This window comes from Chrysemys picta, chromosome 8 (assembly GCF_011386835.1).
Source record: "Chrysemys picta bellii isolate R12L10 chromosome 8, ASM1138683v2, whole genome shotgun sequence".
NCBI lineage: Eukaryota > Metazoa > Chordata > Testudines > Emydidae > Chrysemys > Chrysemys picta.
The window spans coordinates 95,422,471-95,444,783 of record NC_088798.1 but is presented as its reverse complement, the minus strand read 5'-3'; the positions used below and the strand labels follow the sequence as shown (position 1 = coordinate 95,444,783).

Genomic DNA, 22,313 nt, shown 5'->3' with positions numbered 1-22,313 from the left:
CATGATTTTAACAAGGCAGTGTCTTACAAACATCTGAAAGTTTGACTTTATTTATTTTTTAAACTATAAGTTCATGAGGCAAGTCACTGGCCACTATCTGAACTCAAGTGATTGAAAAAGCATAATGGTAACCCATAACATGACTTTAGATCTGTTCTCTCATGAACTGCATTATTAATTAGAGCATAATAAGGGCTACTTACAGTTTTGTACTTTAATAATTCCCTGTACCTCTGTCCTAATACATGTAGGGGAGAGGGGAGAGCTGCAATACTGTCTTAGTGTAAAATATAAATTATGCATACATTTGTGAATACTTGGCATAGATGTCTTTCCTTATGCATGATTTTTAACCATGGCCAGTATTTTTCTACATTTTATTTAGCCAATTATTTGCGATATCTAAAAGACTCCCAGCTATCGCTATTCAAGTGGCTAAGAGTAGATGCAATAGCATCTTATTAAAATAATTTTAAACTACACTGATCCTCAACATGGCTGTGCAGATGCAGGCAACCTATACTCTACACTCCAAGAGTAGCTAAACCACTAAAACATGTTTAAGCTAAATATGCCCTATACAGAGAAAAAAATATTGCTTATATTCTGAAACCTATTACATTGTTTTTAGAAAACTGTAGGTATATTATGCACAACAATTACTACACTTCAAAAAGAGAATTTGGTTTATGCCACAATCGAACATAACAGAGAGTAAAATCCATTACATATGACTCATCAGAAAGAACCAGAGACCATAAAAGCTCCAACATTGTACGCAATTATGTAAAAACCATGACATGCATATTGGGGATGTAGAAGGAAATAAACAAAATTCTCCTTAAAATACAAAAGAAAAATGTGTGACTTCCCACCGACAAACTACAAAGTTGCTTCACTTTCCAATGGGAAGTCCTGTATTTTTATAGTAAGTTAACTGTAGCCATATAGGCTGGGATTTTAAATAGAGCCTATAGAAGTTAGGCACCCAACGCCCTTAAGCACCTCTGAAAATCCCAGCCATTGATGCTGAAAAAAGATAAACCCCCCAAAACTTAGTACCAACTTACATCTAGTGGTTGAGAAGGTATTTTAAGCTTGGTTAGATGTGCTTTGCTGCTAGGCTTCAGCTCACTCATGCTGTTGCTATGAGTTTGACTACTGTAGTGTTCAGAGGACAACTTTGGTTCCATAGACTCCTGTCCATCCATGGGCCTTACATAGGCAGTGGGCTTCTGCAACATTGAACTGGACTTGGACATTAGTGAAGGAGGAAAAGACTGGTTAGAGTGCTGTCCACTTGAAAATGAAGGTACACGGGAAGGTGAGTCCCAGTTGGCATCAGGATCCCGTGGAGATTTTGAGCGCTGATGTTCCTTGCTATGATGATCACTTCCATGAGACCTGGAATGGCTGGAGCTCAATGAAGAAACAGCAGGTGGTTTTCCAGGGCTGGAAGAACGGGATTTGGAGTGTTCTGATCCGTGCTGGCTTTTTTTGCGGCTGCTGCTACTACCACCATATGAGTCACGGTCATGCCTCTGTCCACTGCTGCTAGTGTTATTGCCACTGCTCCGCTGACTACTGTGTCCAGTTTGTAAACCTGAGGACCGTTTCTGCGATTGGGAGGAAGTGCTAGGTGCTGGTCCTACAGGAGTCCATTTGCTGCTCTGATGAGAGCTGGTACTGTGTCTCTGTTCACCAAAGAAACTTTGGTTTGATTTTTCATCTGGCGTTGATGGTACTGTTGGTTTGGGAATACCAACAAGCTTTTGTAGAGATCTGTCTCCTATAAGATCCTTCATTTCATCATAATTTCCAAGCATGCTCTGAATACGGTTAGACAGTTGATCTTCTTTGCTGGTCTGTGCAAAGTATAATAGAAATATAAGATTAAAAATACATTTAAGAAGTATTTTTAAAATGAGATTCCTAAATCTAAGATATATACAACTTGGTTTAGGTAAGCTGACTTGACACAAAACTAGAGTAGTAAACCCAAAATTCAGAATTAAGAACTTAAGTTAGCATCCAAGTCTATTTTGTGTGCCATCCCAGTTTCGCCTCCTGTTCTTAATATTTTAATCCCTTTAAATTTAAATAAATAATTTATTAAGTTTAATACTTCAGTAGTAATAAATGGACTCTGCATACCAGTTCAGAGCAGGACGAGGCTGAGATTTTTCAGTGTTGTCAAACGGAGCTAGGCACTCAGTTCCTATTGGTGACTGAGAATCCCAATGAAAATTTCTAGAGAAGTACTAAGTTATTCTCCTAATTAATACACAAAGAACTATGTAGTTATTATTCCCTTCTGATTTCTAAAGCTAGTCATCTTATTTTTAACATTTCACTCATCCTTTTAAATTATTTTATCTTTACTCTCTCCCCCTTCTGTCTTCAAACTATACATATTTTATTCTTAAAGGCTGAAAATCCCACATAGTAAAAGACCATTTGGCTGTGCACCACTAACAAGAAGCCTTCAGTGGGCTAATATAACTAATAGTATATCCATAAAGCTTGATCAAGTTTAACATTAAATGCAGCTTCCTATTACCAAAAAATGGTAGCTAGATTACAGATATTAGTTTATGAAATATCAGACTGAGTGCAGGGGAAAAAATGAAAATATTGTAATGGCAGAATCTTCCACAAACCAAGAACTATCTATCAAAAGTAGACAAGACAACTGACTGGCCAGAGAGTCAAGGAGAAAATTTTGCCTAATGCGTTAGAAAATGATTAGAGGTTGGCACAAACAAAACCAACCTTATCTATTAATACAAGCCCAGTTCAGCTGTTTTAAATAACGACCTTTCAACTGCCAGATAGATAAGATGGGCTATTATATGCATTTTCTATATTCAATGTCCCCTTCCACACAGTCCTCCAAATCCCTCACTGAGCCAAGATCTTTCCATATAGTTCCTGGCTTTAAATCTCACATTGCAGCCATCATTCTTTCAGCAGAGGATGGACTATGGCTGCCTGCCTCTAGACATTAACGACAGACATCCTTACTGGCACAGCAGGTACAGAGAAAAAAAAAAAAAAAATCAACTAGGCCACCCTGTAGAGATCCATGCACACTTATTTTGATAGCTTGTGGGGAAATGGTCCAAAGTACACCGCTTCATCGATATAACGCTACCCGATATAACATGAATTCGGATATAAAGCGGTAAAGCAGTGCCCTGCGGGGGCAGGGCTGCACATTCCGGTGGATCAAAGCAAGTTCAATATAATGCAGTTTCACCTATAACACGGTAAGATTTTTTGGCTCCCGAGGACAGCGTTATATCGAGGTAGAGGTGCAGTTTAAGGAAATAAGAAGCCAACAGTTAGAAAGAAAAATGTAATGGAAAGGTTTAAAGAGCCTTAATGCCACAGTTCCTTTTAAATTCTGCTATAATTCTATGGTAATACAAAATTATTTTTCCTTTAGCCATATGAACTAGGTAGGTGGTTCAGAAGAATGTTTTGTTCAAAGCCCTGAGCTATGATCACAAAATTCTCATAGAAAAGAGTTGTGGGGAAAGTATTGCTGGCCACACAAAAATGGCACTGGCACTTTTAAGAAAAGAATCTAATTATTATTTATGCAGTTCTTACTTATGCACTTCTCACTTTGGACAAGGAAAACGAACCACTTGTTTAACTAGTGTTTGTAGTCAGTTTCTAGTCAACTCCATTCATGCTCTAGCACAATTTTGCGGTATTCATTTGTGAACACAGCAGTGGACGTTTTGTTTAAATATCTTTCCAGTAGAATTCTTTCTAGAACCTGGGCCAGAGTTGGGCTGTGTTTATCAAAGACATGAGTTCTATACAGTATAGCTTTAGGTTGGCGATGAACAACTGTACCAGTGATATTACTCCTGGGGGAATTCTGTGTCACTGCATGCGTGCAGAATTCATGTTCCCTGCAGAAAAATGACTGACAGGGAAGCTGCAAGAGCAGTCATGCACCACTCCCTAACTGCACAGATACATTGTTTCAGGCAACAGGACCAGGTGGCAGAGAGGTAAATCACCGCAGGGCTGGGGATACCCCAGCCAGCGGTTCCTACACTGAGCTGGGATCAGCTGATAGTCTCAGCTGGGCTGGAGGCAGAAGGGGATGGGACTTTCTCTTCCCCTGCAAGAAGTGGCTGGGGCTGTGTTAGACCAATCCCCAGCTGCAGGAAGCTCAGCATACTCCCCTGCTTCCTGCCCCCATCGCTGCTCAGCTGCAAGGGGAGAGGTCACTGTATGGGGAGCTGCTCCCGCATCCGCCCAACCCCCATGCATCCGGACCTCCCATACCCAGACACCACCACCAAGCCTCACCCCATACACCCAGAACCCCCCTATCCTTTCATACCCAAACCCCACCACATTGAACCTCAACCCCTGCATCTGGAGCCTCCTGCACCCAAACCCCCTGCCTCTGGCCCCTACCCCTGCACCTAGACCACCCCCCACTGAGCTCCCTGCACTTAAACCCCCGCCACCATCCTGAGCCCACACATCCAGATCCCCATGCCACTGCCCCCCAATTAGCTGCACCCAGACCCCCTCCCCACCAAGCACCACTCCCCCCCACACCCAGATCCCTCCACTGAGCTCCAAGCACTTTCACCTGGAAGTCCCTGCAGAGTCCCGTTGCCCCTGCACCTGGAACCCCGCCAATGAGTCTCTATGCATCCAGATCCCCCCACACACACCTAGGCCCTTCACTAAGTTGCCTCCACCCAGATTATCCCACACACAATCCTCTGACCCCCCAGAGCCCCTCCACACTTGGATCCTGCCTGGTTGAGCCTGCCTGCCCCACACCTGGTGCTCCTTGTGTAGAGGGGCAGGGCCCCAGGGTGTTTCTGGGGCAGGCCCAAGCCTTGTGCTGTGTCAAGGTCGGGTGCAGCCTCACCACCTAGTCCATGTCCCAGGAGTGGGGAGGCTGCAGGGTGATCTCCCACTTTCATGCAGCCAGTGGCCTGTGCTCCCCGCTGCCATGCTGGAGCCTCTGCATTTATTTATTGACAAATAAAACCTGCAGAATTTTAAAAAATATTGTACGCAAAATTTTTAATTTTTTGGCGCAGAATGACCTAAGGAGGAGTATGGTATTAAGAACCTCAAATACTATCAGTAGACTAGATAGCAGGGGTTAAAAAAAAAGCAATCCCCGAACTAATCTTTCAGACTGAGGCTATTTCTCTAATAACCCTTAAATGATTTTTAAGGCCAGTCTGCCCTAAAAAGGTTACAGTGGTAGAATTATGTCGGTTAAGGGTGTGATTTTTGTTTTTACTGATACAGTTCTACTGGTCCAAGCCCTAACACGTGCAGTTATACCAATTCTGTTTACCAAACTGTAATAAGCACTTCTCTGCCAGTATAACTATGTCCATACTAGGAGACCACTTTAACTATAACAGTAACATTAAAGCAGCAAAACTTTCTAATACAGACAAGACCCAAGTCTCATTTCCTCACTTACCAGAGGAGGCTACATTGAAAGAATTTTTTTTTTTTTTTAAAAGGGTTCTTGAATAATAAAGAATTAAAATCATGGAGGTCATTATCTTACCCTTCAAAAATTAGTTTCTGCCTCAGGCACATATTTATTGTTCGTCTATAGGTGTTCAGTGTGGCCTAAATAGATCCTTGGGAGAGAATCTAGTGTGGGTTTAAAGTCATGGGTAGAGACTTTAAATAGTTGGTAAAGAAAATAAAAAAGTTACACCAAACCCTGAATTAGGCTCACAATGGTAAATTAATTTTAAGGAACCTGGCTATATTAAATGGTAAAAACCCCAGGCTATTAAGCAGTTTTGTATTTAAAAAATAAATAAATAAATAAATTAATGGAGATATCCCATCTCCTAGAACTGGAAGGGACCTTGAAAGGTCATCGAGTCCAGCCCCCTGCCTTCACTAGCAGGACCAAGTACTGATTTTGCCCCAGATCCCCAAGTGGCCCCCTCAAGGATTGAACTCACAACCCTGGGTTTAGTAGGCCAATGCTCAAACCCACTGAGCTATCCCTCCCCCCGCTAGTCAAAAATCAACCTGCTAGTCAAACTTCCTATTCCTGGGTTTACCTTTAGCTAGAGTACTGTAGATGAAGGTTAGTATGCTAAACAGTAAGCTAAAAAAGCATTAAAAAAAAAAAAAAGCTAGCCTTGACAGACTTGACCAACACTTGAAATGTTTTGGGTGGCTGGAACAATTTCAGAAGGAAACTGAAAAGTTAGCTCAAGTTTCATTATCCTTTTCAGCACATCCTTTCAAATAAAGCAGTGTCTTTATTCTTGAGTGATATTTTGAGCATCTATTAGTCCTGCTACCTAGTAACCATCCATCCTCACTTTCAAGCCCTGCTTCTTATCACTGTCACAAGAACTGTGCACTAGAAAAAAATCACGTAAAAAAGTCTAGAAACCAAATAATTAGAAATATGTCTTTTGCTACAAGGAACTGCATTTTTAATAATAGCATAAACTCACAACTTTATATGGTTCAGCAAAGAGAGGAGAGTTAGGTGGAAAGACTTCTTCGCCCTGTTGAATTTCTTGATTTCGCCTTTCCCTTTCTTTCATACGCAGCACATTCCGGTCTTCACGGTTCATGTTGCTATGAACAAAAACATAATTTCTGATCACAGAAAGGAAGTGAGGGATGAAAGTGAACAAAGCTAGTTCCATTGTATGCAGTTTGCCAACAGAATGGTTCAATTGAAGAATCCCCTTATGACAGCAGGAGATATCCAAAATTGAAAAGAAGTTTTTAATTAAACAGCTGGCATCTGTATTTGCTATAACCTGCAGTGAGCAACTAGCTTATATCTGTAAAACTGGTAGAGCTTAGGCAATGATCAAAAATAGAAAAATTCACACAGAATCCATAGGTGAACAAACCCCTACTCCTCCAAACCATTTCACCTGCATAATTAATTTACATTAGAATAGGCTGGTTTAAAAAAAGAAGTATCCATTTGCCATTCACTGTTAAAAGCTTCCACCACTTTTTCCTTTTAATATCCCCTGACTGTTCCCCCATTCAGTATACAACCCCCACCCACACTCCATCCCTTCCCATGTCCAATGCTTGGCCTCTACTTTTGCTCTACCTTATTTTGCTTTGTTTTTGTCCCCAACACAGCTTCTTTGGTGTCCATCCTCTATCGTAGTTAGACCTCAGCTTTGCTCTTGTTTTTAGGTTCCCTAAAAAACGACATTTCTGCTCTAAATACATATTTCAGCAAACACCTCAGTCACAGCAATATTGCAGCCTCTCGTCCACTGTCCTGTCATACAGTCAGTAACTACTGATCAGTATGGGTTAAGAAACTGGAAATTTCTCTTTTTTAAGAAAAGTTTACTGAAATCTGACTTAGGAGATGTCTGCTTCAACTGACACACTGCTTTAATTATAAGCACTAAGGCCAAATTAAAAAAAAGGATGTCTAAAAAGTGTCTCTTTGAACTTGAGAAAGCATCAAGACAAAGTAATTCAGGAAACAAGACTATGAATAAGATGGCACTAGTAGCGGTGTTTGTGTGTACTATTCTTCTGCAAAAGTCGTAAGTGTAAATCAACATTCAGTTATTTATGTAGCACCACATGTGCAAGGTGTTTTACACACAGAAGAAATTAGTGGTCTCTGAAAGATGCTACAGTCTAAATAAGATGAAACAAAATAAAAGGTTACATTAATTCAAGAGACCATTATTTGACTGTTTAGACAACTGCCCAATTATTTTCAAAATGTTTGCTGAAGTATTCTGTTTGAAATCTACATGATAAAACAGTTACTCTTTTCTAAATAAATGAGTAGTCATCTTCAATTTCTATTACTCAGCCTTTTAAATATTTACTTTAGCTTACTTTCACTGTAATTTTTCTCTCTGTATTTAGCTTCATTCTGATTATACTAACTTAGAGTATGAGACAATGAACTTTAAGAGATGCTGAAAAGTAGATTAGGGCCAAAATATAGTTTTAGCTTGATTAGTGGAAACATTCAATTTAAAAAGAAAATTGACAGACAGGTTTTGGTTGTACTTAAGTATTTCCCAGCAGTGTCTACAATGCAAACAGAATAAGAGAGCGTGTCCGTTTAGACCATGTCTTGATGGGCAAAAACGATATTTCTTAATTGTGTTAGCTTAACACCAGGCTACAAAATTGTCAGCTAGAAAACCTCTGAATGTACTACTCTGCATCTTCAGGAATGTTAACATGAACAAAAAGCCCTGATAAAATGATTGAAAGCCATTCAGCTTATCTGTTCTTCAAGACTGAGCCCTATAAAAACTGGCACCTGGAAAGTGAAACTGACTAGTTCACGTTGATTGTGAAAACTGACTGAACAACAAAAAATAAACTAATTTTCTTAAAATGGTTACTAATGTAAGGTTTTTGTGATAAAGGAAAGATAAGGGATTCTTTAATTTAAAAAACACAATACACATGATACATGGAACCTGGAAAATTCATTTCAACTTGATCATGGATATAGAATTGAGAGATAAGATCCTTCTTTGGGCTAGTATCCTGTCTTCCTATAAAGTATTGAAACAAAAAGACGTTATAGACAGCACGAATTTAATTATACAGACTGTTCAATTAAAAGCCACCTAGAACAGCTGCATTTAACTTCTGTGTCTGTTGACTATAAAATGTAAATTTTGATTAATCCTTTCAGCTTTACTTTTTGTTGCTCATCCTAGAATACTTAATCCATATGGGTAATCTAGGCACACCTAGAAGACATACAATTACTACAGTTTAGAAGCATATAAAGTTTAATTAACATTTAAGCAGACTTAACAATTGCAGCTATTTAAAAATATGGTGTAGAGTTCGTAATGTAATAATGAGAAACAAATTTTGATCAGCAATAACTTTTACAAATGAAGACCTGGAGCAACTTCCAACCTTACATTAATAATTAGGACTATCCAAATTAAGTAACGGAAATAGTCTTCTTACTGCACTGAGGGACTGCAATGTGTGCAACAACTTCACGTGAAAAGGCAGTCAGAATGGAAACCTTGGTTTGGGAACTGAGTTCAGTCAGGGGCAACACTGGAGTTAAACTGGCTCTCTCAGCTCACACTACTAGACGTATGGAGAACAGGTAAATAGAAATATTACACAAGCTACCTGAATTTCTCCCTCCCGCTAACCTCCCATCTTAAACATTATAGTAAAAGAGAAATTTCTTCATAGGAGGTGGATTTGGTTTGTATTTGTTTCACTGAAGCCAATAGTTTAAAAGGGATTCAAAAATCAGATTAAATCTTCAGTGCTTCCAGTGAATAACAGCCATTAAAATCATTACAAATTTGCATACTGGCATTATGTTAATAGATTAAACTAATGGGCTGTTGGTTTGGTGGATTTTCATAGCTATATAAATTATCTCAGACAGCTCCCTGGTTGAACAATGGGCAGGTACTATACAGCTATAAGATGGTCACCTGAGAGAAACTAGATGCAGGTCTATGCTCAAACAAAAATAGTAAGAAGCAAAGGTACTTTAAAAAGCAAGTGACAAAAGGTATGTCTATTAAAATCAGTACTGCTACTAATTAACTGATTTTGCAAACTCCTTTAGGTTAAGGCTTTTACAGCCAAATTATAATTCTCAGTGAATTATTTTTTTAAACCAGTTAAAAACTATGAATACCTATCAAAATTAAACAAACATTCTACACAGTTGGTTCATTAAGTTTATAACAACCAAAAGTGATTCTCCTATGCTCTGAGCCTCTTGCCCCAATTCCAATGTCAAAATGCTAGAGCTGGAGCACACATGAAAACCTGGGGGGCGGAGGGGGGGGAAAGAGAGGAGGAAATCACACTAACAAAGCACATTAATAGTCAGACATCACATGAAACCCAAACAAAACACTGACTAAATACTGAATCCAGCTGTGTCCCGTTGTCGGGTTTAGGTTTTATGTTAAAAAGAAACTGTTTTAAGCTGAAACCTATTACCAGCTGATCTTTATGTAAAAGATATCCTTATTGCCACCTCACCCTACCCTCTCACTGAACATTTTATTTCTCATTTTCCCAGTCCTCCTTAGTGGGAGATGGGTATGTCTTCACTGCAGTTACTCCAGATGGTCGTAAACCAGGGTGTGAGCACACAGGTTAGCCTAGTCTGGGTCCGAGCAGTTATACTGCAAAGCGCTACCCAAAGTTATTATATTTTTACTGGTACAGCATTCCCCCGTGTCTCTTGCTAGGACTTCTGGGAGCATATCCCGTGGTTTTATGCAATGTAATAAGCTGAGCTGCCCAATGAATAGTGGAAGAATGTGGTCCCTTCTGGGCACACAAGGGGAACTACTGCTGGACTATCACCACGCAAGTGCTTTAGCCTGCATCCTTACTGAACAGTGAACATGTTACCAGCCAAGTGAAAGCTCCTAGGTTCTAACCCACAACCCCTCATAGGCTAGCTGGCATGGGTTGAAAGCATCACTAAACTCAAGTAAGAGCAGTAGTTCTCAAACTTTTGTACTGGTGACCCCTTTCACACAGCAAACCTCTGATTGTGACCCCCCCCCATAAATTAAAAAAAAATTATATTTAAACACTATTATAAATGATGGCGGTGAAGTGGAGTTTGGGGTGGAGGCTGATAGCTTGCTACCCCCCATGTAATAACCTCATGACCCCCAGTTTGAGAACCCCTGGGTAAGAGGTTGGAGTGTGTGGATGGGAAGGGAAATTAGGGCAATACCTGTTAAACAGTTCAGAGTAACACTGTAGTGAAGACATACCCTAAGAAAAGACAAATCAACTGAGGCAATGCAACTGTCACAAGATGGACTTATTACACAAAGCTATGGCTACAGTGATCATTATTAAGTTACCACAGTGGTATCTGAGGTTCCAGAGTTTTCCCCTGTACTATTACTTAAAAGTAGAAACAACTGTGATAACTGAGTATATATCTTGTCAGTAGAACAAGGTGGTACGGTAATATCTTTTACTGGACCAACTTCTGTTGGTGATAGAGAGAAGCTTTCAAGCTACACAGAGCTCTTCCTCAGGTCTATAAAAGATACTCAGTGTCACAGCTAGATACAAGGTCAAACAGATAGAATATGTGCTAACTACTTATGCTAAATTATCTATTTGACCTGGTACTTAGCTGTGACACTTGCATCTGAAGAAGTGAGGTTCTTACCCACGAAAGCTTATGCTCCCAGTACTTCTGTTAGTCTCAAAGGTGCCACAGGACCCTCTGTTGCTTTTACAGATTCAGACTAACACGGCTACCCCTCTGATACCTAAGTACCTTTTATAGACTTGAGGAAGAGCTCTGTGTAGCTTGAAAGCTTCTCTCTCACCAATAGAAGTTGGTCCAATAAAAGGTATTACTTCACCACCTTGTTTCTTTAGTATCCTGCAACCCACACAGCTACAACAACTCTGGACACAACAAGAAAAATGTTGACTTTATAGATTTGTGATCTCTGTATGCTCAAACTTTCCTCGAAATTCAACTTAAAATACAAGGACAGAATTAGAAAATCATCATGAGAATGGTGAAGTGAGGGTTACTTAAATCCCTGCTGCCATGTTATAAAGAGAACCATTTCCTCTTATATCAGTACTTAAGAAATGTATTGTATGAGAAACTATACTAGAGACAATGGTGAAGAAGCAGAGTACACACTTACTCTGAAAAGGTTTGGCATTTATTCTTTCAATAGACTCATGGTGCACCAACTAAAGACAGCTATGCAAACCAAGTCAGAGTAACCCATCTGAGTCTCAAGTGGTGCAAAGTCTTCAAGGCTTTCATCTTTCACTAAATCATGAATAGTTGTTTTTATTAACTACACATCTTAAATCTGACAGGAATAAAGCAAAGACAAGGAAGCAGGCACCCTTTTCGTCCAAGTATTACTGAAAACATGGTGAAAGGCGATGGATCACTTGATGATTACCTGGTCTGTTCATTCCCTCTGGGGCACCTGGCATTGGCCACTGTCGGAAGACAGCATACTGGGTTAGATGGACCTTTAGCCTGACCCAGTATGGCTATTCTTATGAAAGACATCAAGATAAATAAATCTTTTTAGGCGTACGTCTAGGGATAGGCTTAACGTCCTTTCTTCTCACCATGTCTCCCCCTACTCAACAATCACAGAAATCAAAGAGTTCATTAATTCAGAATCCATCCCATCATAAGTTCATCATGCTCCCTCACTGACAGCAGCATTGCTCAGTTTTCTTAGACCCATTAAAGCAGCAATCAAAGACTGCTGCCAAAACTGGGTGCCCAAGTAATCCCACACACACACACAGCATTCCATACAGAAAAATACTCCCAACTCCAACTTTCCAACCAGGCATTAGTGGTTCTTTAAAGCATGTCTACAACACTTTTGCCTCGTATCCTCCAAAAGTACTCATTTGCACTCAAGGGTTTCTTTTTCTAAAACCAGTTTCATAAAGCAAGAGATGAAGTAATAGCCATTCATTTATTCAGTGCTGCTTAATTGGCTGTGATTAAACAGCAAAGTCCGGTTTGACAACATTTAGCCATGTGCGATAACCAGTCTTCAGAGAGAATACACAAATCTAGCTCTTCATGCTGGACACACCCAGTTTCATCAACTATATTAGACATTTTTCACTATATTTCAAATAGAAAAGTAGAAAATTCTGTCCTCTTTCTCAGTACTCAAGATGTAGAATGATACCCCAGAATCCTGTAGTTTACACTTTAGAGGCCCACTTTGTTTTCACAAATTTACACGGACACAGGGGAAAAAAAAAACACACACAAAAAACTGGAATCCCTTTTTGTATTTCATTGTCAGCCCAGCAGATTAATGATCACACGTGCTCCCACGGCTTAATACTGGAAGTGTAGCAACTTACTACAAAACTTGCCACCAAATTCTTTGCACAGGCTACAATGCTACAATGTATCAGCTTACAACACAATTGCTCCCACACTGAAGAACCCAAAAGATCTGCAAAACCCATAAAAGAGGATATATTCTAGAGTAAAAAGCAACAGAGGGTCCTGTGGCACCTTTAAGACTAACAGAAGTATTGGGAGCATAAGCTTTCGTGGGTAAGAAAGGACCCTCTGTTGCTTTTTACAGATTCAGACTAACATGGCTGCCCCTCTGATACTATTCTAGAGTAGTCAGGATAAAGAGTACTACAAATACTACAGAAAACTATAGCCAAGAGCTGTATTAATTTGCTATCATAGGGTATGTCTACACTGCAATTAGACAACCATGGCTTGCCTATGCCACCTGACTTGGGCTATGGGGCTGTTTAATTGCAATTTAGACATTCAGGCTTGGGCAGGGTCGTAGAGCCCTGGCCTACAAGTCTACACCACAATTAAATAGCCTCTTAGCCAGAGTCAGCTGGCATGGGTCATCCGCAGATTTTTAGTTGCAGTGTAGACATACTCCATGAAACCTCCTCTCCTGCCACAACCCACTAAGACAACAGTGTTGGATGGAAAGGTGATGGTGTCCTAGGTGAAGCACATCCAGTGGATGGTGCTCAACTGTAGATCTCTTTCAGAGATCAAAGACTGAGCCCAACCCTGGACATTTTCAAAGAATGATGCAAACCAGCTTTTTCACAAGAGCCTTTCCCCAGTAATTATGCTGAAGAACAAGCCAACATTATTTCACAGACACAGGAGAGCGAAACAGAAATAACTATCTGATGCAAAGAAGAAAAGTATGGTTTAACAGACCAGTCTAAAGCAATCCGTTTTTTGTATTTGGCTCCTATTTACTACAATAATGGATTCCATGAGTGAGTAAAAAAGATTTTAAAAGGTGATTAAAGTGACATCACTGCACATGACTTCATTGCACTGGAAATGCAAGGTGTGCACAGCTAAACCAAAATCTTGGCAAATTACTGCAAGATGGATTCAATTAAATAGGTATTAAAGTTAACATTTAGTTTGAAGTTATTTCTTTTTTCTTGGCCAGGGAAAAACCAGTAAGTAAAACACTTCCTTCCATTGTGAAAGCGAAGGTCTATTGTACACAAAGCAGCTTTGCACAATATAGTGTGTACAAATAGAAAACTTTAGATAAAGTACACAGAGAAGTGTTGACAGGAAATCAGAGACAGAAAAGGAAGATTTTGGATCCTCTGAACCCACTCATTTTTATAGGTTGAGGGCTTTTTAAAATACCCATTCAAATACTTGTAGGCAAAAAGTTATCCTAGACATGAAGATCCTACACTTGGTTAAAAGTATTGTGGTCTTCACAAATAAGATTAGTAAAAGGTTATTAAAACTGGTAACTAAAATTGCAGCAACACCAAGTAACTAAGAGCCAGAGATAAATTACACAGAACTCTGAAAATATTGTTACATATGGTTAAAGCCGCAGGAAAAATAAATCTTGCTAAATTTGCAGAGAACAAAATACCCCATTTTATTTCCACATTTCTTTCCCTCATATTTCTTAACAAATGGGCTGCAGTTTTCTCTAGGCTCTGATAAATATAGAAGCTGTATTCCATGTAGGGAGGGAAATCTTATTTGGATTGGGATACCTCCAACTATGAGCTTTATTTGCTCTACAAGGAAAGAATTTACTATACCAAATAAGTTCTTAAGTTATAACTCAAGGATTGCAATAAATTCATGATTACACACATGCAGAGAGATCATATTCACACTTGGTCATAAGAGGACCTAAGCCCATAAATTCACTTTGATGAGGGAGAAGAAACACTCCTCTTTTTACTTAAGCTCCACCTCTAACAAGGAGGGATCTCCCCTTCCATAAATATCTTTGGGGAAAAATATATTAGTGAAGCAAAACACAGGAAACTTCAGCAGCAAAACCCTGAATATAAAGGCATCTAATATTTGTTCTACACTATCCTTTATGTGAAAGGAACTAAAACTGTATGTTCCGCCGTGAGATCAGCATCTAGTAAATAAAGAGTTGGAGGCAAACACATTGATCAACATGTTGAGAATTACAACATGTTGTGATCTTGTCAGCACTCAAGATAAGCAGGGTTAGGCCTGGTCAATATTTGAATGAGAAGCTTCCAAGGAACAAAGAAGTGGTGATTCACTGTGTGGTGCTTTTCCCTCCAAGTTAACAATAGTCCAGAATGATAAAAGGATATACTGTAATGCTGGAGATGCTCACTCCTATGAGACAGAGTGGTCCTAAGCACTTTTGGCCAAGTAAAGTTTGCAGGAGCAGGGTATTCATTCTTGTGCCCTAGCCATATTACAGTTTGGGTTATTACATTTTGCTCTGTAGTTTCAACTGGATGTGGTATTCTTCACTTCCTTCCCTTAACCATTATACTGTGCACTATTAAACAGCTACCATTTTTACCCCATAAACCACTGCATCTCAGTGGTGGATGAAGTGATCTTTGTACATAATTTGTCATCATACAACCCATTTGTAAAGGGTTCTTGGATTATTTAGAAAAAAGGAGGCCATATAAATATACTACTACTTTTATTAAACCAGCAATTCAGACTTGAAATAGATATATATTCTAACATGTTGATGACTAGAGATATTCTAAGCAAGGATTACACTTGGACCAAACTGTAGAAAATTAAAAAACACTAAAAATCTGTTTACAAAAAAAACAAAGTCAAATTATGGGGCAGCTCTAGCGGCACTAGAGTTAAGGTTGCAACATGGTTTCTGTTTAAAGGCAAATTTTCAATCTTCACCCAAAAATACACATAAAATTTTTTAAATAAAATGGAGTTGCAGGGCTCCCAGGAGTAGAGTTCCTAGCTTTGCACTTCCTGCAAGAGGAGCAGCAGACACATTCACAGCCCCTCAACTGACAGTTCCTCCTCTATCCTTTGTCCACTCAAGCCTAAGAGATACCATGAAGGAACTAAGAAAGAGAAAAGAGTTGAGGGGCACAGCTATCAGTTCCTCTCTTTGGACTGCTGTCCCAGGTAGTCAGCTGGCACAAGGAAGGCACTTGGAAGCTGTGTTCCTCTGAGCCATTCAGCTATCAGCTCTCACCCTCTGTCACCCACATAAATCCATCAGGGGAGGAGAGGGGACAGAGGGAGAAGAATGGCTTTCAGGAACAACCACATGACCTTGACTCTCCCCCTGTGGGGATGCCAGAAAGAAATTAACATCACAGTACTTTGCATCCTTTACTAAAACTGCCATTTTTTCTATGTCTACTACAGCTCCAGATCATGACTCCTATTCATAAAGTCTAATAGATCCTCATGTGCTGTTTGTAGTTCCACTGATCCAGGCAGCACTAGCTGCTGATCAAAATGGAAAAAAGTGGGCAGAATTAACGTTGTGTGGCAAATGAAGCAACACACTAACTGTACATTTCCTATTTTTTACATATTTGTGACTTATGCAACATGACTACAGTACATTCTTTTCAGGGATATGTGGGGGAACCTTAAATTAGGCATTTCTTTGTTCTCTAACAATTGAGTTTGGAGTTCTAAGTCCTACAGCTAGGGAAAGTTGTCCCTAGCCTCTGTCTGTTCAGAGGATGGAGATGGATGGCAGGAGAGAGATCACTTGATCACTGCCTGTTAGGTTCACTCCCTCTGGGGCACCTGGCATTGGCCACTGTCGGTAGACAGGATACTGGGCTAGATGGACCTTTGGTCTGACCCAGTATGGCCTTTCTTATGTACAGTCCAAAAGAATATGGGAAGAAAAAAAAATGAGCACAAGCCTTAACTCTAATTAGATTTTTGTGAGTGAACAGATACTTGAAACAACCTGATTTAGTTTTTTACATGGATCTTAATTCATCAGACCTAAAGCCAATTGGCTTTTATGACCAAAGGCTCAAATTCCCCACATCTTTTCAATTCTAGGTCACTAGTGGTTGTTATAATTAAGTACAATGGGAAGACAAACTCTAAAGTCAAATTCTTAGATGTGGTTAGGTCCTGTCCACAGAAGCAAGATCAAGCCATGTTATAACATGGTCTCCCAACAAAGTTTTGCTGTTTATGTCAAGCAGTATTAAGTCTCCATAATCCTGTTCATTCATGTCCTTAACTTTTGCTTCAAATGCTGGAGCCAAGACAACATTTAAGTTTAATTATGTGAAGCTTGTTTATGCACCAATCATTAATATGACTAATATGGCTTTGACTTCTTTACACTATATAACTTCAGTTGAAAGCATCACACTTACTGCTATGAATCCTGTGGCACTGGGGTTAGGAAAGGAGTTGACTTTTCATAAAGTCCACAGTAAGCTGTTTTGACTTTTGAACAGTCTTATATTTTTGAAACACAAGACCTGAAACAGTATACATCAGCTTTGAGTCTAGTCAAATCATTTGCAGGAATATAACCCCATATTCTTTCAGGTGAGATGTAAAGGAAAAAACAAGGTTTATTTCAGACAACTGGTTCACCCTCTCTCCTCCACTCTCACCAGTTCTCTGGACCTTACTTACAAGGACAGTGCTACAGTAAACACAAAATAGCAAATCCCAGAACAGAGCAAGTCTGTCAAACACATCTGGATTTAACTTCCACTTCCCTCGGATTATGGAGATACTGCCTCTCCTCACAATTTCTCATGAGACATTCCAATATGTGTCTATCTTGAATTTCAAATTGTATTTCACTGTCAAGCATCCTATTGGATACTGTGCTAAAAAAACATGTTCAGTTTTGATAAATGTGAACTGAGCACTATGTAGCTCACTCAGCTCTTCACAACATTCATTGTCTCAAGTTTTCTTAAAGGTGGTGAAGCTGTAAGGATAGTTAGTGAACAACTCACTCTCTTCTCCCAAGAGATATGGTCTCATTCAAACCTGTGTTCCTCTGCAGGAGGAAATGAGTCATGTGGCACCCAAAAGCAGATACAGCACCCTGAGGACACACCCTCAATTTGCTTCAAATTGTTTATCCACTAATACTGCCAGGGCCAAAATATGTTCAGGACCTGAAACAGAATGAATGTCCCTCTGGCATGATATGCTTTCTGCACTGATGTTTCACAGGCCTTGGCTGCCTCTATGTACATCAACTGACAAACTGCATTTAATTATGATTGATGAGGGGCAATATTTGACAGTGTGTCAAAAATGATGCTGGCTATTTCAAAAATAGCTCCATTTCTAGTTCAGACACAGCTTACATATGAAATTGACTATTCATGCTACCTAGTCAGTTTCAAGTTGCTGTTTCCAGCACAAGATTAGTGTGTAGGAGCAAGTGCAATCACAGAGTGGATCCTACAAAGTGCACTCATTCCTCTCATTCTGGAGAGGAAAGCAATCTGAAAGTCTGGAAAAAGCAATCGAGTTATTTAGGATATCCTGTTGCTCATCTTTTATAAAGCTATTAGAAACTAAGTGTTTAATCGATTAAGGAGATGCATGCTACAAAAATGGAATAAATAATATGCTTTAAAGGATGAACAGCTGCATAGTCATTTTATACTAAACAGAATACTTTTATCAACTTTGTAATAAAAATGTGAAGTAAACTTCACTATAAAGCTTTTCTGAGTACAAAATTCAATTTTAAGCATTTGCAATATTTCTCAAGGCACTGCATTTCCTATACCTACCTCCCCTCCGCCCCTGTCAATCACCTCTGCTTTCACACAAGTTAACTGCTGCTACAGAAATATTTTATTCCTATATGCTCAGCAAGATTCTTGAGAGTTGTTATAATACATTACACCACAACATGCCTACACACTACTGGCCTTTTAGTTTCACTTTTTCCCTCCACCCAGGAGATCCATCATTTAAACAATTTACCAGACTTACCATAAGGTCGTCATGTTCTCAAGTTTTAAGCCCAAAAAATGGGCAAACCAAATATTTGCAAAAAAAAACTACTGAATGACAAACAAGTTTCTTTCCTGGATGTCAGCTGTATAAACAATGCTCCTTTAAACAGAAAATGCTGTCTAAATGACTGCCAAAGTACACAGTTATCTTGTTTAAGAAGTGGTATTAAAGACCATCACACCCAAAGGAAGAAAAAAGAAGATTTTCACAGATCAGCAAAGGAAGCAGAAGATGCCTGCAGCAAAAAAGAAATTCCATTACTAGCAATCTTTAATAAAGACAAACTAAATGCAATTCACTCATCTAGGATGATGAAGTGAAGTTTCAAAGAAATCTGTCCAGTGTAATCTGCATAACAATGGCCAAATTAATGTCAGAATATTTGACCAGCCCACACATAACTTGATATCAAGCGGTAACTTTTTTTTTGATGCTTCACAAGCAATCCCTTGCTTAACCTATAAATAGCAATCCACTGAAAGACCATAAATATAGTCTAGTCTCTAGTGTCTTATGTAGGTCAGCATGAGGCATTATTTGAACTTCCATGCTAAATTAATATAGTCAGAATGACATAAGGGGCTCTCCATTGTAAACAAGGAGAAGGAAATTAGGTCTATTGGCAGACTCAATCAACCCAGTTTAAAAAAAGTTATATTGCCATTTACTGGAAAAGGTTCTCAACTATAATGATACACTCATTCTCTACCCAGAGTTCTATAACCGTGCTCATCACCAAATTATCTTAATTTCTTCACACCCTCAATAGTGGAGTTGAGAATGCTCAGTCCCTGACTGATACATGTCTGGGGGTTCTCGTTGTGCTGAGTTCCAGACTAAACTAGAATTTCTATTTTCCCAGAGCCAGCCATATAAAAAAGTATTTCTTCCCACCCTGAAACGATCCAGAGGATAATTCTTTACAGTCTGTTGTGAGAAGACACTCAAATTTACACACTCTATGGAGATACCAGTCAATCTTTTGATCTAGCCAAAATGGTGCTTACCACAAAACATGCCTAGAGGAGCTGGATGAGAACACAAAGGTGGCTGTATGCCACAGTTGCCATTACACTCCCAATTTACACTGGGAGCTGAACCAGATGGGGAACAGCCTCACAGCTGCTCTAACCTACACCTTGCTGTAAAAAAATACTCAAGAGTCTGTTCCTTTAGCTAGGGTTGCCAAAGTACACCAGCACTCCAGCCATTCCTCCTTCCTGATATACCCTCTATGCTGAGACCAGTGAAGTGAGCGAGGCAGGGCCAATTACATGAAGATTTCCCCCCCACACCCCCCTATGCAAGTGCAATCTTCAGCTCAATGCTTAGGCTAACTATAAAGCTGATCAGTGTCCACTTAATTTAAAGTTTAAAAACTGAAATGCTAACAAATATTTTTAAGGCTGTTTTCAGTAATAAAAAGTTGGGAGAAAACTTGAAAACTGGTTCTACAACTGTTATTTGGACTGGCTTTTATTTTATTTTTTAGGTTTTACATGCAGAATTGACAGTCAACAGGCTCTAATTGCTCCTCTTTATGCATGGGAAAACAAACTGACAAAGCGTTAACAATTTACATCTAGGTTTCTCTCTCGGCCATTTGCCCAGCCTCCTTTTGCCAAACTTTGGAATGTTACAAGTGACTGTGCCTACTGCAGTAGTCAAACCAAACCTGTTTGGTCTTCAACTGCAAAATTGTTGTTTGGTCAAAAAGCTCCCTCCTGGTCACCCCAGTAGCCAAGTGGTATGCAAAGATCTCAATTTGCACAATTTGCTCAGCTCATTTCACAGGGATCACCTGGACAAAACAGCAGGAGCAATTCAGGAGAGAAGAATATTGCTGCCTCTTAGAGGTGCCAGAACTTTTGGAGTGGGTGACTCATAATTGCCACAGCTATTAGCATCATTCTCCAGAGTTATTTATTATGGATTACAGAGGGGGACTCGTATAAGGATGGAGCCTTGATTCATCAGATTAGGGTTGTCAAAGACAGCAGGATGTTATGCTGGCCATGTCATTCCAATGGGTACTGTTGGCTACGAAACTGACATGCCTTAATCGTATCAATACAATGAACCATTGGCTCGGGTGAACTTTGACTGACTCTTGCGCTATGTAGATGTGGCCTTACCTTTCCACAGTGAGAATGAAGCCATTGCTTCTGTTTCCCTCACTGGCAAATTGGTTTTCCTGTCTAGCTAAATTACAAAACTCAATCCCTTCCCAAGTAATAAAGGCCAAGTATACAGTCTAGACAAAAGAATATCCTCTAGTTCTTTTCCTCTCTTCTCTGTGGTAGGGCCCCTAAGCAATACTGCTCTCCCTTTTTGAAGGCCTTCAACCCCAGACAACAAAGCAGGTGTCAGGTCCAACCTTAAACTCTCACTGCTTCTCTTTCTGCAAGTCCACTCCCTTTGCTTTACCAGTCTCTAAGCCCAGGTCTACATTAGGTGGGTGGGGGTGGGGTCAACCTAAGATACGCAATTTCAGCTAAGCGAATAGCGTAGCTCAAGTCGGCGTATCTTAAGTCGACTTACCTGGCAGCGAGTCCACCGCTGCTGCTCCCCTGTCGACTCCACTTCCACCTCTCGCGAGCTGGAGTTCCGGAGCCGACGGGGAGTGCGATCAGGGATCGATTTGATCGCATCTACGCTAGATGCGATAAATCAACCCCCAATACATCGATCGAAGACCTGCCTTTAGTTTCCACCTCTGGGACTTGGCTATGTCTGGCTGTCTTGCCAAATGACATCCTCTCCTCAGGGTACTTTACTCAGGCACCTTGATGTCTACTTAGGCCAGTTTCCAGGCTCTTTGAGGGGCTTTTTCCAAAGCCCATCCCGGAACTCCTTGGACTGGAGAGACCTAGGGCTCCTACCCTTTTCTAGTTTCACTCTCAGAACAGCAGGTCTAACTCCTTTCCCTGATCTCCCACATGCCAAGAAAAGGGAGCTGAATAGACACCATCCCTTCCAAATATTTTTTTGCCATCCTCCAACACCCAGGCTTCCCTCTGCTTGACAAGTCAGCGTGCCTTCTGCAAAAATAGCATAGTGCTGCACAGTAGGACTGTGAATGGAATGGTATGAGCAATGACAGTATCATATAAAGAATTTGAGCATTTTTACCACTATGATTTAACCGTACTCATAACTGATTAGATGATGGTGATAAAAATGCTCAATTTCTTCCACTGTTCCTGAAAACTGAGTTGCAAAGTATAGTGAATTACATCTCCTAACATTCTTAGTGCAGACAACGTCTTGTTAAATGCAGAACATCACAAAACCTGTAACAGTGCTCATGCAGAACAGAGTTTAAATATCATTCAGAGAACAATTGCACAAGTTCTCCTTGGGCTCTTCACACAGCAGAGCCAATAAATCTAATAAATTATGCTACTTCCAATAAGCTGAATTTATTTTAATGTTACTTGACTGGGGTTAAGTACCCTTTTTAAGTCTAGAATTTGCCTGCCAGGTTATA

The 22,313-nt window shown here is 39.8% G+C and overlaps 1 protein-coding gene across 6 annotated transcripts in view; it reads right to left on the bottom strand.

The window, feature by feature from the left end:
* AFF4 (ALF transcription elongation factor 4) overlaps positions 1-22,313 on the bottom strand; it is an 80,718-nt gene that overhangs the window by 42,565 nt on the left and 15,840 nt on the right. For 4 of the 6 annotated variants that reach the window (XM_065555908.1, XM_065555910.1, XM_065555911.1 and 1 more), the window contains exons 2-4: positions 7,118-7,211; positions 6,495-6,621; positions 1,071-1,865 (exon numbers count right to left, since the gene is read on the bottom strand). In XM_065555908.1, coding sequence (XP_065411980.1) covers positions 1,071-1,865; positions 6,495-6,617 — 918 coding nt within the window. In that variant the 5' untranslated portion in view covers positions 6,618-6,621; positions 7,118-7,211. Of the gene's footprint in view, positions 1-1,070; positions 1,866-2,154; positions 2,275-6,494; positions 6,624-7,117; positions 7,212-22,313 lie in introns of those variants that run through there. The other 2 variants (XM_065555912.1, XM_065555909.1) reach the window with 2 other exon arrangements.